General features: G+C 41.9%; 1 protein-coding gene across 1 annotated transcript in view; it reads right to left on the reverse strand.

Moving 5' to 3' along the window:
• LOC137621654 (ribosomal RNA processing protein 1 homolog B-like) overlaps positions 1-19,703 on the reverse strand; it is a 127,106-nt gene that overhangs the window by 84,560 nt on the left and 22,843 nt on the right. Inside the window, exons 3-4 of the mRNA XM_068352138.1 lie at positions 10,566-10,709; positions 2,464-2,709 (exon numbers count right to left, since the gene is read on the reverse strand). Of these exons, the coding sequence (XP_068208239.1) occupies positions 2,464-2,709; positions 10,566-10,709 (390 nt within the window). The remainder of the gene's footprint in view (positions 1-2,463; positions 2,710-10,565; positions 10,710-19,703) is intronic.

A 19,703-nucleotide genomic window follows, 5' to 3' on the forward strand; every position in this document is an offset into this window, starting at 1 on the left:
TTAGATCTATGGATGCTCTGGTCTTGTTGAGCAGTCTTCTCATCAGACAAAATGGGGGAAAGGCGTACATGTCGTTGTTGATCCACAGTTGTCCCTAAGGGTTCGGGACTGGAGAACAGTACAGCGGAGGCTTGCTGTTCAGATATGTTGAGTATAGGTCTACAGTCGGGGAACCCCACAAAGTCAGGACTTTGTTGGCTATCTGATGATTCAAAGACCATTCGGAGCCTACTATCTGAGTCGCTCTGCTCAGATTGTCTGCGATCACATTCCTCTTGCCTGGAATGAATCAAGCTGATAGAGATACCGAATGTTCTTTGACCATCTGAGGATCTTTACTGCAAGATGGCATAAAGGGTGCGAAAAAGTACCGCCCTGTTTGTTTATGTAAGCCACTACTGTGGTGTTGTTGCTCATCAACACCACAGAAAGACCTGCCAGCAACTGTTGGAACTGATGAAGAGCTAGATAGGCCTCTCTCATCTCTCGAAGATTTATGTGCTAGTACCTTTCTGACTCTGACCAAAGGCCGGAGAACATATGGTGCAGCAGGTGAGGCCCCCACCCTTCTTTTGATGCATCTGTGAAGAGCATTAAATTCGGAGGGGGAACAAGAAGATTCTGGCCCTATCGAAGGTTTCCATCTACCATCCACCAACTCAAATCTGTCACTAAATCCTGAGTTATGGGAACTCGGGGGTCTGGTGGATCGGAGTGTTGACTCCACATGGACTGCAGCTGCCAATGCAGGGATCTTATCCTGAGACAGCCGTTTGGAACAAGACGGATGAGAGGTTAGATGACCTAACAGACTCTACCAATGAGTGGCTGGAAGAACTTTTTTGAGGAAGGGTGCAGCCACTTCCTTCAGTCTGTGTACCTAGAGCTTGAGCGCCATCTAGAAGTGCGCTCAGATCGTGATGACCTACGATCCTTCAGATCTTCTGACAGTCGCGAACGGCCATCAGGGGATGAGTGTCCAGAAGGGCGAGGCGATGGCAATGCTCATCCATTGGCGCTGGTCCCCGGAAGATCTACACCTACAACCTGCGGGTCCCTGTGGGGAGAAAGGGTTGAAGATTAGGGGACGATGAGGTCCCAGGATGGAGAGAGGGTTCGTTGTCAGCAGGAGGTCGTTGGAGAGGCGAACACAAGCGATCACCTCGTTCGCTCATGGACCTCGCACAGTTCCAGAAAAGGAGAAGTGTCCTTCCTAGCACCATGCTGAAGAAGGCGCAGCAGCTCCTCCTCCTAAGGGGGTCCCGAAATCCCTAAGGACGACCACACCTACTAAAGATATGAAAGGAAGAATGGCTCCCTGGCAGCTGGAGGTGAAGTTGCTCCTCTAGGGGAAGCAACATCCTCCCAATGCCTCGGGATTGCCAGGGAGTTAGTTGATCTGTGCTCCTACTAGATCGTCCCTTGGAAGAGTGCAAGCTTGAAGGAGCTTTTGAAAGAGATTTGGTAGAGCGTAAGCGATAAGGAGCTTTTGAAAGAGATTTGATGATGCATGAAGAAGAACGCGCTTTCCTTGCCCCTGTGGAATAAAGATCACAATTAGCCTTCTTCCTGCGCTGCCCAAATTTCTCCAATTGGGAAGCAGGCCATTCCCTACACTCTGCGCAGGGCAAGCCCTGCTTGCAGCGATGCCCTCTGCATGAAAAACACAAGAGAGTGCAAGTCAGTCTCCAACGAAGACATGAAAGTACCTCACGCGGCACCCTTGCGTCCTGGACAGGCTCGCATGAAGGCGATTGTAGAGAGAACACGCATACCTGAAAAGAGAAAGCAAAAATCAAAAAATCCAATGACAGTCAGGGAGGGAGAGAACAAGCCCGATCTCTACCGAGCCATAAGAAAAAGTGACGTCTCTCACTGCTGTGAGAGTATATATAGAGGCAGCTAGGTACCCCCAACCTACCGACTCAAGCGGTTAGGCCGGATTACCACCTCACAAATAAAATCTAATGGCTACCTTCCAGCTACGCTAAAAGATAATCCACATAAATAACAGAAGGTTTGTTAGTATGGGAACAAATATCTAATAAGCATAGAATAAAAAGGTGGGTATAATTTTCTGTCATTATTTTAGGAACTAGAGCAATACCTCAGAATAATTAGTTGTAATGAGGAAATCACTTCAATTATCAGTTAAAATAACTACTTGAGATATCAATATTGAGTTAATTTTGATTCATAAAAAATATGGAGAAAATGCCACTACTTACTATCCTAACCTCAACAATAATTAACTTCAACAAATACCTATAAACCACTGTACAGTATACTAAACAACCCCATATCATTATTAGTAAGTTACACAAAGGCATTCAATACGAAAGACTTTTTACAGTCTTTCTAAATAATTTATACATCCCACTGTAACTGCGAAAAATGTAACTGGGAAAAACCAACCTTAAAATAAAAATATCTTTCTTATCATTTCTTAATTTGAGCCTTTACCTTTAGGAATGGTTTGATAACTGCGAGAATGACTTTATTGTCTAATTCTTCTCCACCAATTTTAGCAAGTTCCTCCATGATAATGCCACATAAGTGTAGCTTTATCCCCAAGGGGGTAACATTGGTATGGTCGTCTGCACGAATAACGTCGGCATCAAGAATGTTCATGTATCTTACAACTTCTTTGACAGTCCACTGCTGTAGTTTTAAATGGACAAAAACTTGTCGAAGCACTCTTCTCAAAAACTGAAAATAAGAGGGAATAAGATTGACTGGTTTCAAAGAATACTAATTATTTGTTGGCAAAAGTTTGAATACTATTTGTGACTTATTAAAGCCAATATCAAACATAACCTATAACATAGGTCAATCATAGTTTAAAAACATGAAAACATCCACAGGCATATCAACAAACTAATTACAATATTCCTTATTAGTGATTTATGGAGGTTATGATATACGGTATTACTGTAAAAACATTGTTGCAAACACATACTTCTTTATATAAATAAATACTTCAGACAGAAATATTTATCCACAAAAGGGCCAGGTTTTCAGAAAAAGACATTTTTAAATTTGGGAACTGCTACCAGCTAAGTATAACTTCACAGACTTGGCTATCAATCTAGTTCACAACTCTACAAATGCTAAAAATGTTTTCAAGTACTATATAACCACATTTAAAATGATAAAATTAACTTCAACATACAGGAGCAATATGTGTACTTTCTCCTCATTGCTCCTTACAAATATAATAAAGAAAATACATGTTTATGGAAAATCTAATGACATTTAATTTTTCTTATACAGTTGAAGCATTCTAATGCACATATTTCCATAAAAAAGACTAATTTTTAAGAATTTTAGAAATTTGCTAAGCTGTATTTTTCCAAACTCTATGCATACTAAGTAGCAATTAGAAGAAAAAAAATAAAGGCCAAAATTTATATAAAGGGAAATTATAAGCATTTATAAGTGACTTCTCAATCTAGCAAATTTTGTAGTGACTAAATTACAAGTTGACAGACCTTTGTAATGTTTGCAAAGTACTTGGTATAAAAGGCACAATTTATTCTTGAAAACACATATGCCAACAACTGTCAAGTAAACAACTACCAATAACCATCCAACTGAGATATTATTGATTAAAGGCTTTATGACACTGATAAGAATTATGCAATACAAAATTAAGGTATCTTTCAATAAATAAAACATGCTAAGTTGTGTTATTAATTAAAAAAAGGTTCAATTTCCAAGGTCAAATGAAACATGTTATTTTCCTTAGTAAAATAAATTTTTGAATATACTTACCCGATGATCATATAGCTGTCAGCTCTGCTGCCCGACAGAAAAACCTACGGGCGGAATACGCCAGCGATCGCTATACAGGTGGGGGTGTACATCAACAGCGCCATCTGTCAAGTAGGTACTCAAGTACTCGATGTCAACAAAGAACCAATTTTCTCCTCTGTCCACTGGGTCTCTATTGGGGAGGATGGGTGGGTCCTTTATTATTATTATTATTATTATTATTGGCTAAGCTACCAACCCTAGCTGGAAAAGCAAAATGCTATAAGCCCAGGGGCCCCAACAGGGAAAATAGCCCAGTAAGGAAAGGAAAGAAGGAAAAATAAAATATTTTAAGAAGAGTAACATTAAAATAAATATTTCCTATATAAACTATGAAAACTTTAACAAAACAAGAGGAAGAGAAATTAAATAGAATAGTGTGCCTGATTGTACCCTCAAGCAAGAGAACTCTAACCCAAGACAGTGGAAGACCATGGTACAGAGGCTATGGCACTACCCAAGACTAGAGAACAATGGTTTGATTTTGGAGTGTCCTTCTCCTAGAAGAGCTGCTTACCATAGCTAAAGAGTCTCTTCTACCCTTACTAAGAGGAAAGTAGCCACAGAACAAATACAGTGCAGTAGTTAACCCCTTGAGCGAAGAAGAATTGTTTTAATTTATGATCATCGGGTAAGTATATTCAAAAATTTATTTTACTAAGGAAAATAACATTTTTCAATATTAAACTTACCCGATGATCATATAGCTGATTCACACCCAGGGGGGTGGGTAGAGACCAGCATTACATGTTGACATTATTATGAGCTAAGTATTCCGTATTTTATTTTAGCAGTTATTCAAAATAACAAACATAAAATAAATAAGTACCTGGTAAGGAAGTCGACTTGAACAATTACTCTGCCTTTTTAAGTACGTCTTCCTTACTGAGCCTCGCGATCCTCATAGGATGCTGAGCGACTCCTAGGAGCTGAAGTATGAAGGGTTGCAACCCATACTAAAGGTCCTCATCAAAACCTCGAATCTAGGCGCTTCTCAAGAAATGACTTTGACCACCCGCCAAATCAAGTAGGATGCGAAAGGCTTCTTAGCCTTCCGGACAACCCAAAACAATAATAAAACATTTCAAGAGAAAGATTAAAAAGGTTATGGAATTAGGGAATTGTAGTGGTGGAGCCCTCACCACTACTGCACTCGTTGCTACGAATGGTCCCAGAGTGTAGCAGGTCTCGTAAAGAGACTGGACATTCTTAAGATAAAAGACGCGAACACTGATTTGCTTTTCCAATAGGTTGCGTCGAATATACTTTGCAGAGATCTATTTTGTTTAAAGGCCACGGAAGTTGCGACAGCTCTAACTTCGTGTGTCCTTACCTTCAGCAAAGCTTGGTCTTCCTCATTCAGATGGGAATGAGCTTCTCGTATTAACAGTCTGATAAAATAGGATAAAGAATTCTCTGACAAAGGCAAAGATGGATTCTTAACTGAACACCATAAAGCTTCAGACGGGCCTCGTAAAGGTTTTAAATAGAACTTAAGAGCTCTTACAGGACATAATACTCTTTCTAGTTCATTTCAAACCATGCGATAAGTTTGGAATATCGAACGATATTGGTCAAGGCCGAGAAGGCAGCTCGTGTTTGGCTAGAAAACCAAGTTGTAGAACATGTAGCCGTTTCGGATGAGAATCCGATGTTCTTGCTGAAGGCATGAATCTCACTGACTCTTTTAGCTGTGGTTAAGCATATCAGGAAAAGAGTCTTAAAGGTGAGATCTTTCAGGGAGGCTGATTGAAGCGGTTCGAACCTGTCTGACATAAGGAATCTTAGTACCACGTCTAAATTCCAACCAGGTGTAACCAAACGACGCTCTTCGTGGTCTCAAAAGACTTAAGGAGGTCTTGTAGATCTTTATTGTTGGAAAGATCTAAGCCTCTGTGACGGAAGACTGATGCCAACATGCTTCTGTAACCCTTGATAGTGGGAGCTGAAAGAGATCGTTCTTTCCTCAGATATAAGAGAAAGTCAGCTATTTGAGTTACAGAGATACTGGTCGAGGATACGGATACTGACTTGCACCAGTTTCGGAAGATTTCCCACTTCGATTGGTAGATTCTAAGGGTGGATGTTCTCCTTGCTCTAGCAAACGCTCTGGTTGCCTCCTTCGAAAATCCTCTAGCTCTCGAGAGTATTTCGATAATATGAAGGCAGTCAGACGAAGAGCGTGGAGGCCTTGGTGTACCTTCTTTACGCGTGGTTGACGTAGAAGGTCCACCCTTAGGGGAAGTGTTCTGGGAACGTCTACTAGCCATCGAAGTACCTCGGTGAGTTATTCTCTCGCGGGCCAGAGGGAAGCAACTAGCGTCAACCTTGTCCCTTCGTGAGAGGCGAACTTCTGCAGTACCTTGTTGACAATCTTGAACGGAGGGAATGCATATAGATCCAGATGTGACCAATCTAGTAGAAAGGCATCTATATGAACTACTGCTGGGTCCGGGATAGGTGAGCAAACTATTGGGAGCCTCTTGGTCATCGAGGTTGCGAAGAGATCTATGGTTGGCTGGCCCCAGGTGGCCCAAAGTCTCTTGCATACATCCTTGTGGAGGGTCCAATCTGTTGGAATTATTTGTCCCTTCCTACTGAGACAATCTGCTATGACATTCAAGTTGCCTTGGATGAACCTCGTTACTAGTGAAAAGTCTAGACCTGTTGACCAGGTGAGGAGGTCCCTTGCGATCTCGTACCATGTCAGAGAGTAAGTCCCTCCTTGCTTGGAGATGTACGTCAAAGCCGGGTGTTGTCCGAGTTCACCTCCACCACTTTGCCTTGAAGGAGAGACCTGAAGCTTTTCCAGGTCAGACGTACTGCCAGTAGCTTCTTGCAGTTGAAATGCATTGTCCTTTGACTCAAGTTCCATAATCCCGAGCATTCCCTACCGCCTAATGTCGCACCCCAGCCTACGTCATATGCGTCCGAGAAGAGAACGTGGTTGGGAGTCTGAACAGTCAGGGGAAGACCCTTTCTAAGGTTGATAAAGTCCTTTCACCAAGTCAGACCAGACTTTATCTTTCCGGAAACCGGGATCGAGACCGCTTCTAGCGTCTTGTCCTTTTTCCAGTGAAAAGCTAGATGATACAGAAGAGGACGGAGGTGTAGTCTTCCAAGTGACACAAAAGAACCACGGATGACAGTGTCCTTACCAGACTCATCCACAGCCTGACAGGGCAGCGTTCCTTCTTCAGCATCTTCTGGATGGATAGTAGGGCTGGGGGTTGATCGTCTAGTTCAGCAACGTCCTCATCAGAGGGTTCCTTATCCGAAACTGATGAGGAAACGGCAACGGAGTGGGCAACGTCTGACTCGCTGAATCCGGTCGCACTGGTGGATGCGTGACGGAGCCGGACGCAATATCATGGTACTGCTGCACAGTCTGTGAACTGTCAACCATGGGGACGCGAGGAAGTACAGCGTCAACCCGAAACTGTCTAGACTGTCTGGGTTGTGCAGTCAACACCCTACCGGGTTGCTGAGGTTGACGCACTGCGTCACAACAAGTCACCTCTGCTGGTTGTTGAACGTCTTCCTAGTGACACACTTCAACAACCACCTCCGAGCGTCGCTTAACGTCAACGTGCGACTGGCAACCCACACTGGGTCGCATCGATGGACGAACCACCTCAACTGGTGGACGCGAGTAGGATACCTCAGTGTCAACAGGGCGCACAACCAACCGGTAGGAAGGTGTTGGCCAGAAGGTTCTTCTCCGTAAAAAGTCCTCTATCAAGGACACAAGCTTGGACTGCATGTCTTGCAGCAAAACCCATTAGGGTCTACGGGAGCAGGTGTGGCAACAGACGGGGTTAGCGACTGAAGCGGAACCATTTACCATCCCTGGAAGCCTTGTTATGCTTTAATTAAAGTCCATAGGAGGCTAAGCAGCTTAAGGCTCCTCTCCAAATGACAGAGTCCTCAAAGGAATATCAGTAGGAGGGAGAACAGCACTTTCTCATCCACAGGAACCTTATCCGAGAAAAGCTAGGTTATCTCAGTGAGGGTCTCACTGGTGCATAAGCAGCAGACCAGAAGGCAACGTTATGTAACTGCTTGACAGTCTGTGAACTGTCAAAAACTGAACTGTCAACCACAACAGGTGCGTGAGGACATACAGCACTGGTGCATTAGCAGCAGACCAGAAGGCAACGTTATGTAACTGCTTGACAGTCTGTGAACTGTCAAAAAACTGAACTGTCAACCACAACAGGTGCGTGAGGACATACAGCACTGGTGCATTAGTAGCAGACCAGAAGGCAAAGTCATGTAACTGCTTGACAGTCTGTGAGCTGGCAACAACCAAAGCTGTGTGGGGAAGCCTCAACTCCTGACTGACTAGTCTGCTGCGGGTGAGTGGCGGTAACCACAGTGGGTTGCGGAGGCTGACGCACCGTGTCAAAACACGGCAGCTTAACTCCACCCTCCTGTTGTTGTGGTAGCTCACGCACGGCAACGGAGTGCTCCGTGCGTCTGTGGGAGTCAGCATGCGTCTGGCAGGGTCGACTGCGCATGGGTGGAGGAGCTCTCACAGCCGGAGTGTGGGAGCAGGCAGCCTCAGCGTCTGCTGGGCGCACAACCGTGGCAGGTTGTAGGCTAACGGGTGCAGCGCCAACCTCTCCGCAGCCGGAGTGAGGGAGCAGGCAGCCTCAGCGTGAGCTGGGCGCACAACCGTGGCAGGTTGTAGGCTAACGGGTGCAGCGCCAACCTCTCCGCAGCCGGAGTGTGGGAGCAGGCAGCCTCAGCGTGAGCTGGGCGCACAACCGTGGCAGGTTGTAGGCTAACGGGTGCAGCGTTAACCTTCTCCGCACGAAACTCCTGCATAACCGCAGCTAACTGAGTCTGCATAGACTGCAGTAAAGACCACTCAGGGTCTACAAAAGCGGCAACAGACGGAGCTACTGTCCGTTGTGACTGAGGGTCTAAAACAGCGGGTGCGGCAACAGACGGAGTTACTGCCTGTTGCGGTACCACCTTGCCTCTCTTGGGAGGTGTGCAGTCGTCGGATGACTGCAGCGAGTCCGAACTGACCCAGTGGCTACACCTGGGCCGTTGGACTTGCGCGGAAGGGACCGACTTGCACTTAATAAGCTGCGAGACCTTGGTCCAAGGTTTCTTACGAGAAACCTCTTCCGCAGAAGAGAAGTAAATGGGCTCTCTCGTCTTTGTGTGGGTGGGGCGATCTTGGGTAGATACGCCCGAAACCACGGAGGGAAAAACGTCTGTTCGCTGATCAAGGCCTGAGGAACCCATAAGTCGTTCGACATTACTTCTCCCCTGGGCTTGGGAGCTTGCAAGAGGTCCCGGACTAGGTGAACGACAGGCACGAACAGACGAACCCTCGGACGCAACACTGTAACACTTTGCGCATATCACTTTATCACTTTGATTTTCTGTTTTGCACTTATTTCACTGAAATCGAAACTTTTACTGATTTCTACCTGAAACACGCTATCCTACCCTTCATTAAAAGGTAGTAATTGCGAAAACAGTCGTATAATGCAACAGAAAACATATATAAAGATAAAGAATTCAGTGGCTGGGAAAGAGACTAAACACTAGATCAAATAAACTACGTTTACAATCTCTCACCGCACATAGCCTGGGAACAAGAATAAAACCCTAGAAACGTTTTACCTTCTTCCCCTACAGCGACTAGGGAGGAGAGTAAAACGAGAACAACGTTACCCGCTTGAACGAAACGTTTTATCTCCTCTCTCTCCCTCCGTCTCTATCTCTCTCTTTCTCTCTAGATTTCGCACCTGAGAGAAGAGCCCAATTATATATCGTCAAAACATGTTATTTGCTAAAGGAAAAAACTGAAAGGTTTTCCAAATAAAAAGTTCCTTTAATTTAGAATTTAAACCATTTAAGCTAAGAAAGAATGAACGAAACGCTAGAATAGGTTTACTCTTACTGCAAAGTGAAACCGTGATACACTCTCTCTCTATCGTAACGATAGAGCGCAAGTTGAACGTCCTGAACGTCAACAACTGCGTAGACTAAAAAACTAAACGTTAGTTCATCTTTGAAAACAGTACGAGACTATCGAAGAAATTCTTTCATAAAACATTAAATTTAAAAAGTTTTAAATTCTTTAAAGGTTAAATACGATATCACGGGCTCAACGTTGATTAACTTCGGTTCCAAGTTAGGACCGCCTACTAAAAGGAAAGGTCGCAAATAAACAAAACATAAAAATTTATTTTTATATGTTTATAATAAAAGGAAAGTTAATCGAAGAGGCCTAATAAAGGCGGAGAGATATACAATATAAAGATCTATAACGTGTTAAGCAAAATTACTAAAAACCTAAACACACTTCCGTCTAAGGGAAGGGTCGGCCATTTAAAAGTGAAAGAGAGTCCATACTCTCTTTGTCACCAAAAAAAAAACTATCCAAAACGAGTTCAATTTTTGAAATGAAGATAAAACCCCTGCATAGCGAAAGCTCAAAACTGGAATAGTGTACTTCACCAAATAGTTGTGAAAACAAATCCAGTTAGTAACAGCGTATTTAGTAGGTCTTGCCAGTGGCACGACAGAGAGAAAATTGGTTCTTTGTTGCCATCGAGTACTTGAGTACCTACTTGACAGATGGCGCTGTTGATGTACACCCCCACCTGTATAGCGATCGCTGGCGTATTCCGCCCGTAGGTTTTTCTGTCGGGCAGCAGAGCTGACAGTTATATGATCATCGGGTAAGTTTAATATTGAAAACTGAACAATTATTAAGCATTTCTTACCATCATAAATTTATCCATTCGAAATACATCTATACCATTCCACTCTCGTGCAAAAGTACGGAAGGCTGCTGACGTAAAAGTGTAGCGATCCTTTGGATTTACCAAGTCATGAATCAAATAGCTGATCTCCTCTGCAACATCTTCCTGCATAAAAAAAAAAATCATGGAGCTTTTAACAAACAACACCAAACAAAAGAATTTAATCAAATCTATTACTAAATATAGTCTAGAAAAAACAAATGAACAGATACAGGTCCCCCAAAAGAGAAAAAAGGTCTGTTGGTGGTACATCTTAAATAGCTTGATATTCAAAATGTTGTAATTTCAAAACACATTTCACCAAAATAAAAAATTCAAAGCCAGAAAAAAGCTAACATTCACTTTGGCAAAGGATTTGGATATTCCTCTACTTAAATTTCTACTAAATGTAAGTAAATGAATCAAATTTTATAATGCAAAAGTCCCAGTAACATTCAACAATGTTCTGTCCATACTACCGACTCACATACACAGATGGTATACTGCACATCATAAGAGTATTGTAAAGTACATATAAGGAAAAAAGAAAAAAGGCAAGCCTCACCAGGTGGCTTATATCAATGTATAAGGCATTAAGTTGACCAAAGAACCAGCCACCCATGAAGATACCTCTTCCAGAGTTATTGGGGACTTTGGCCGGCCAGATAGCACTAAATTGGATCCCTCTCTGGTTAAGGGTCATTTTTCTTTCGCTTACACATACACCGAATAGTCTGGATTACTCTTTATGCATACTCCTCTTTCCTCATACACGTGACAAGACTAGAATAACTGGAATATTCTTAATTACTCAAAGATTTAACTACTGCACTGTAATGGTTTAGTGGTTATTTTCCACTTGGTAAGGGTAGAAGCACGACCACTAATGAGTTATTGGGTCCTTCGACTGGCCATACAGTACTTAAATTGGATCCCTCTTTCGGGTTACGGCTCATTTAATCTTTGCCGACACACAGATAAGTCTAGCCTATTCTTTACATATTCTCCACTGTCCTCATACACTTGACAACACTGAAATTACCAAACAAATTCTTATTCTCTCTAAAGTTTAACTACAGCTCTGTAATTGTTTTAGTGGGTACTTTCCTCTTGGTAAGGGTAGAAGGGACTCTTTAGCTATGGTAAGCAGCTCTTCTAGGAAAAGGACACTCCAAATCAAACCATTGTTTTCTAGTCTTAGGTAGTACCATGGCTTCTGTACCATGGTCTTCCACTGTATTTGGTTAGAGATCTCTTGCTTGAGGGTACACTTGGGCACACTATTCTATCTTGTTTCTCTTCCTCGTGTTATCTTTTAGTTTTTATCCTCTCGTTATTTTAAAGTTCATTATGATTTATACAGTAAATGAAAGATTTATTTACTGTTATTATTGTTCTTAAACTTCTCTTGTAGTTTATTTCCTTAATTCCTTTCCTTACTGGGCTATTTTCCCTGTTGGAGCCCTTAGGCTTAGAGCCTCCTGCTTTTCCAACTAGCGTTGTAGCTTAGCAAGTAATGATAATAATAATGCATACATATACTGAGGCGCTTCCCCCAATTTTGGGGGGGTAGCCGACATCAACAAATGAAACAAAAACAAGAAGGGGACCTCTACTCTCTACGCTCTTCCCAGCCTGACAATAGACTAAACCGAGTTCAGCAGGTACTGCTAGGGTGCCACAGCCCACCCTCCCCCGTTGGTAGGTAGTAGGTTGGCCAGGGCACCAGCCGCCCATTGAGATACTACCACTAGAGGTATTGGATCCTTTGACTGGCCAGACAGTATTGCATTGGACCCCTCTCTCTAGTCACGGCTTATTTTTTCTTTGCCTACACTTACACGGAATAGTTTGGCCTATTCTTTACATATTCTCGTCTTTCCTCATACATCTGACAACAATGAGATACTTAACACTTCTTCACCAAGGGGTTAATTTACTGCACTGCAATTTGTTCAGTGTACTTTCCTCTTGGTAAGGGTAGAAGAGACTCTTTAGCTATGGTAAGCAGCTCTTCTAGGAGAAGGACACTCCAAAATTAAACCATTGTCCTCTAGTCTTGGGTAGTGCCATAGCCTCTGTACCATGGTCTTCCACTGTCTTGGGTTAGAGTTCTCTTGCTTGAGGGTACACTCGGGCACACTATTCTATCTTATTTTTTTTTCTTCCTCTTGTTTTTTTGATATGGTGTGTTGGGCAGGCTTAATAGAAGGACCATGGATGCCTGGTGGTTTATCAAGAGGTTGTCTTTTCCTTTTTCTGATTTTTTCTTCTCAAAACCATCCTTACTGTCCTCCCTTCAGTTGAAGTGGCTATCCTGGAGGGTATTTAGCCTTGCATGGTGTATCGGCTCCTCCATGTTGACCAGTTTTTCCGACTTTTTACTATAGTCTATGGATATCATCAATCACTTTTATTATTATTCTGTACATATTGTTTTTGTTTTAATTCTTGTTAATCTAGTTTTTAAGTATGATGTGTCTTTTTTATTTCTATTAATTCTTATGCTGTCTGGAGACATTGAGCAAAATCCGGGACCAGTACGTCCTAGATTTCGTCAATGTCGTATTCTGTATTGCAATATTCGTGGTCTTCATGCAAATATCCGAGACCTTACAGTTGCGTCCAGACAGTATGATATTCTTTTGTGCTCAGAAACTTTGGTTTCTAATATGAGGCACTCATCTGAGCTCCTTATAACTGGTTTTAAGAAGCCAATAATGCTGAAACGTGATTCCATTCCTAGGGCCAGGGGAATGGCGGTGTATATTAGGACCGAGTACCCTGCTTCTCATAAGTCCTGCTATCAATGTGGATGTCATGAGATTCAGGTAATAAAAGTTTGTGGCAGGCATAACAACTTTTATTTGTGTTCAATCTACCGGAATCCAGACATGGATGATTCTATCTTTGATTGTCTTCTTACCATTATGGCTAAGATACAAGAAGATGATAGAAAGGCTTCGTTTGTCTTTGTTGGTGATTTTAATGCTCACCATAGGGAGTGGTTGAGTTCTATCTCTCCTACCGATCGCCATGGCTTAAGAGCTTTAGACTTTGCCTCAGAATCAGGCTGTGAGCAAATCATAAATGAAGCTACTCACAGGTCTGGTAATTGCTTGGACCTCGTATACACTGACTCCCCTGGCGTTATAACTAGTAAGGTTGGTTCTCCAGTCGGGACTTCTGATCATGCCTTGATTTCATTATTAGTGAAGACTGAGCAGCCTGTCCCTGATATATCATATTCTTGTAAAATTTATATGAAATCCCAAGCAGACTGGAATGGGATTTTGCATGATCTTTTGTGCTTGAATTGGTCACAATTATATAATAGTGTAGATCCTGTTGTCCCTTTGAATGAGAATCTAGTCAACATAATTGATAGGCGTATCCCTTCTCGTGTGCTAAGGTACCGAATGAAGGACAAACCGTGGTTCAATGATGATTGTAGACGTGCTTATTTGGAGAAGCAGGAGGCCTATCACCTTTGGAAGGGTAACAGATCAGATTTGACCTGGAACAACTATACTCAGCTTCGAGCTTTTGCTCAGAGAGTTTATGCCTCAACTGAAAAGGAGTACAATTTAATCATAAAAGAAACCCTCTCTGGTACAACTCAGGAACATAAATGGTGGTCTACCCTTAAATCTGCACTCTTTGGTGTAGATGCAACAGTTCCTCCTTTACTTAAACCAGATGGCTCAGTCACTCACTGTCCAAAGGAAAAGGCAACCCTTTTGGCTGATGTTTTTGACAGTAAACAGAGTAATGAAAAACGTAAACTTCCTCATTCCTGTTTTCCTGAGGCTAAACTAACTAGTTTAGCTTTTCGATCTCGTGAGATTAAAGCTCTGTTGTTGGACCTTGATGCTTATGGAGGTGTAGACCCTAATGGTATTTTTCCTTTGTTTTTTATAAAGACAGCAGATTTCTTAGCTCCAAAGTTATCTGTTATTTTACGCAAGTTAGCAAGAAGAGGAGCTTTTAGCACTTGTTGGAGAATTGGTAATGTTACTCCTCTATGTAAATGTGTTTGTGGTAGCTCAAGTCCCACTGATTACCGCCCAATTTCCATAACTCCCATATTATCTAAAGTTTTTGAACGTCTTCTGGCAAAACGTCTTAATAGGTTTGCTGAAGGTAATCATCTATTCCCTAGTTTGCAATTTGGTTTTCGGAAAGGCCTTGGAGCATGTGATGCCCTTCTTACAATCTCCAATGCAGTACAGAAATCCCTTGATTGTGGTCGGGAAGTTCGTATGATTGGCCTTGATTTTAGTGCTGCCTTTGACCGTGTTAATCATGAGGCCCTTGTTTTCAAACTGAAACAGTTGGGAGTGGGTGGGTCGTTTCTTAGCATTATTATTGATTTTTTAAGTAGTAGATCTCAAAGAGTTGTTGTTGATGGGCACCATAGTGAGTATAGGAATGTGATATCCGGTGTTCCACAGGGTAGTGTTCTTGGCCCATTACTTTTCATACTATATACACATGACATGTGGTTTGTCCTAGAAAATAAGCTTGTTGCATATGCAGATGATGCTACTCTCTTTGCATCAATTCCATCCCCTGAATGTAGATCTGGGGTTGGTGAATCCCTTAATAGAGATTTAGCTAAAATTAGTGCATGGTGCAAATTATGGGGTATGAAGTTGAATCCTAACAAAACTCAAAGTATGATTGTAAGTAGGTCAAGGACGGTGGCTCCTCAACATCCGGATCTCAGTATTGATAATGTTTCTTTAAATTTGTATGACTCTTTCAAAATTTTAGGCGTGATTCTTGACAGCAAATTTACTTTTGAGAAACATATAAGGTCTGTGTCTTCTTCAATTGCACAAAAAATTGGCTTATTGAGAAAGTCTTTTAAGATATTCGGTGATCAATCTATTCTGAAGAAGTGTTTTAATTCTTTTATTCTACCTTGTTTTGAGTATTGTTCTCCGGTCTGGTCTTCAGCTGCTGATTCTCATCTTAATTTGTTGGACAGAAACTTACGGTCTATTAAATTTCTTATTCCTGATCTAGATATTAATCTCTGGCACCGTCGATCAATTAGTTCATTATGCATGTTGCATAAGATTTTTCATAACTCTGACCATCCTTTACATTCAGATCTCCCTGGACAATTCTATCCTGTTCGTAATACTAGGCAGGCAGTTAATTCTAATAGCCAGGCCTTCTCCATCATAAGACTCAATACTACGCAGTACTCTAGAAGTTTTATTCCAGCTGTTACCAAGTTGTGGAATGATCTTCCTAATCGGGTTGTTGAATCAGTAGAACTTCAAAAGTTCAAAGTTGGAGCAAATGCTTTTTTGTTGACCAGACGGACATGAGTCTTTTTATAGTTTATATATGACATTTTTGTTGTTGACGTTGTTAATAGTTTATATATGATATATCTCTTTTGACATTACTTTTTTTAGAATGATTTATTGTTAATTTGTTTTCTTCAGTTATTTATTTCCTTATTTCCTTTCCTCACTGGGCTATTTTTCCCTATTGGAGCCCCTGGGCTTATAGCATCTTGCTTTTCCAATTAGGGTTGTAGCTTGGATAGTAATAATAATAATAATAATAATACCTCAGATGAAGCTTCATAATGCTGAATCCCCTACTGCTGCTACCTCCGCGGTCATCTAAGGCACAGGAGGAAGCAGCAGGGCCTACCGGAACTGCGTCACAATTGCTCGCCATTCATTCCTATTTCTAGCATGCTCTCTTGCCTTTCTCACATCTATCCTCCTATCACCCGGAGCTTTCTTCACTCCATCCATCCACCCATAACCTTGGCCTTCCTCTTGTACTTCTCCCATCAACTCTTGCATTCATCACCTTCTTTAGCAGACAGCCATTTTCCATTCTCTCAACATGGCCAAACCACCTCAACACATTCATATCCACTCTAGCTGCTAACTCATTTCTTACACCCGTTCTCACTCTCACCACTTCGTTCCTAACTCTATCTACTCGAGATACACCAGCCATACTCCTTAGACACTTCACCTCAAACACATTCAATTTGTCTCTCCATCACTTTCATTCCCCACAACTCCGATCCATACATGACAGTTGGTACAATCACTTTCTCATACAGAACTCTCTTTACATTCATGCCCAACCCTCTATTTTTTACTACTCCCTTAACTGCCCCCAACACTTTGCAACCTTCATTCACTCTCTGACATACATCTGCTTCCACTCCACCATTTGCTGCAACAACAGACCCCAAGTACTTAAACTGATCCACCTCCTCAAGTAACTCTCCATTCAACATGACATTCAGCCTTGCACCACCTTCCCTTCTCATACATCTCATAACCTTTATCTTACCCACATTAACTCTCAACTTCCCTCTCTCACACACCCTTCCAAATTCTGTCACTAGTCGGTCAAGCTTCTCTTCTGTGTCTGCAACCAGTACAGTATCATCCGCAAACAACAACTGATTTACCTCCAATTCATGGTCATTCTCGTCTACCAGTTTTAATCCTCGTCCAAGCACTCGAGCATTCACCTCTCTCACCACTCCATCAACATACAAGTTAAAACAACCACGGCTACATCACACATCCCTGTCTCAGCCCCACTCTCACCGGAACCAATCACTCACTTCATTTTCTATCCTAACACATGCTTTACTACCATTGTAGAGACTTTTCACTGCTTGCAACAACATTCCACCAACTCCATATAACCTCATCACATTCCACATTGCTTCCCTATCAACTCTATCATACGCTTTCTCCAGATCCATAAACGCAACATACACCTCCTTACCTTTTGCTAAATATTTCTCGCATATCTGCCTAACTGTAAAAATCTGATTCATACAACCCCTACCTCTTCTAAAACCACCCTGTACTTCTAAGATTGCATTCTCTGTTTCATTCTTAATCCTATTAATCATTACTCTACCATACACTTCTCCAACTACACTCAATAATAATAATAATAATAATAATAATAATAATAATAACAATAATAGGAGAATGGCTACCATTGTGGAAGACTCATGTAAAGGTGAATGGTTACTGGCAAAAATTAATCCAATCTACAACATGAACACTTTTTGTTATGACTTAGCACAGCATAGCCAGCTCCCAGAGTTAAATGCTGATATGTGAAAAAGGGAAACAAGGGCAACGAAAAATTTAATACGCAATAGGAAATACCAACGACTAAAGGAATATCTTAAAAGAGGCAGGAAATTCCTGTTATGTTTGGGACACTGATTTATGGAGCAGGTATAAAAAGGGTTTTATTATTATTATTACAAACTAAGCTACAACCCTACTTGGAAAAGCAGGATACTTTTAGCCCAAGGGCTCCAACAGGGAAAATAGTCCAGTGATGAAAAAAACAAATTCGTTCAGGGGGTTAGAACCCTGAGATACCTGACAGTAATTCTCTTGTAATATCACCCGCAGAAACATTATACAGTAGGAAGCTGCCGAAGGGAACTTCCTTCAGGACGACATGGCTCTAGCCCAAAAAAAATATTTTAAAAACAGCAACATCATTAAATTGGATCATTCATCTATAAAATATAAAAACTTCAAATAAACAAGAAGAAGAGAAACAAGATAGAGCAGCATGCCTGAGTGTATCATCAAGCAAGAGAACTCTAACCCAAGACTGTGAAAAACCATGGTACAGAGGCTATGGCACTACCTAAGACTAGAGAACAATGGTTTGATTTTGAAGTGTCCTTCTCCTAGAAGAGCTGCTTACCATAGCTAAAGTCTCTCTTCTACCCTTACTAAGAGGAAAGTAGCCACTGAACAATTACATTGCAGTACTTAAACCTTGGAGCAAAGAATAATTGTTTGGTAATTTCACTGTTGTCAGGTGTGAGGACAGATGTGCAAAGAATAGGCCAGACTATTCAGTGCATGAGTAGGCAAAAAAAAAAAAAAATGTTATTTTCATTAGTAAAATAAATTTTTGCATATACTTACCCGATAATCATGTAGCTGTCAACTCCGTTGCCCGACAGAATTCTACGGAAGGGATACGCCAGCGATCGCTATACAAGAGGGGGGTGTACTCACAAGCGCCACCTGTGGCCAGGTACTGCAGTACTTCTTGTTGACACCACCTCAATTTTTCCTCGGTCCACTGGTTCTATGGGGAGGAAGGGTGGGTCAATTAAATCATGATTATCGGGTAAGTATATTCAAAAATTTATTTTACTAATGAAAATAACATTTTTCAATATTAATCTTACCCGATAATCATGTAGCTGATTCACACCCAGGGAGGTGGGTGAAAACCAGTGTACATGTATATCAAGAAGCTAAGTATCCCGTATTTCATATTATCAGTTATTCAAAATAACAATGAAATTATAAGTACCTGGTAAGGAAGTCGACTTGAGCCATTACTCTGCCTTAAATAAGTTCGTCTTCCTTACTGAGCGCAGCGTTCCTCTTAGGAGGCTGAACAACTCTAAGGTGCTGAAGTATCAAGGGCTGCAACCCATACTAAAGGACCTCATCACAACCTTTAACCTCGGCGCTTCTCAAGAAAGAATTGACCACCCGCCAAATCAACAAGGATGTGGAAGGCTTCTTAGCCGACCGTACAACCCATAAAAAGTATTCAAGAGAAAGGTTAAAAGGTTATGGGATTATGGGAATGTAGTGGCTGAGCCCCCGCCTACTACTGCATTCGTTGCTACGAATGGTCCCAGGGTGTAGCAGTACTCGTAAAGAGACTGGACATCTTTGAGATAGAATGATGCGAACACTGACTTGCTTCTCCAATAGGTTGCACCCATAACACTCTGCAGAGAACGGCTCTGTTTGAAGGCCACTGAAGTAGCCACAGCTCTCACTTCATGTGTCCTTACCTTCAGCAAAGCAAGGTCTTCTTCCTTCAGATGAGAATGTGCTTCCCTAATCAGAAGCCTGAATAGTAAGAAACTGAGTTCTTAGACCTTGGAAAAGAAGGCTTCTTGATAGCACACCATAAGGCTTCTGATTGTCCTCGTAAAGGTTAAGACCTTTTTAGATAGTACCTAAGAGCTCTAACTGGGCAAAGTACTCTCTCCAGTTCATTCCCCACCAAGTTGGACAGGCTTGGGATCTCGAACGACTTAGGCCAAGGACG

The sequence above is a fragment of the Palaemon carinicauda genome, chromosome 28, assembly GCF_036898095.1.
Source record: "Palaemon carinicauda isolate YSFRI2023 chromosome 28, ASM3689809v2, whole genome shotgun sequence".
Classification (NCBI taxonomy): Eukaryota; Metazoa; Arthropoda; class Malacostraca; order Decapoda; family Palaemonidae; genus Palaemon; species Palaemon carinicauda.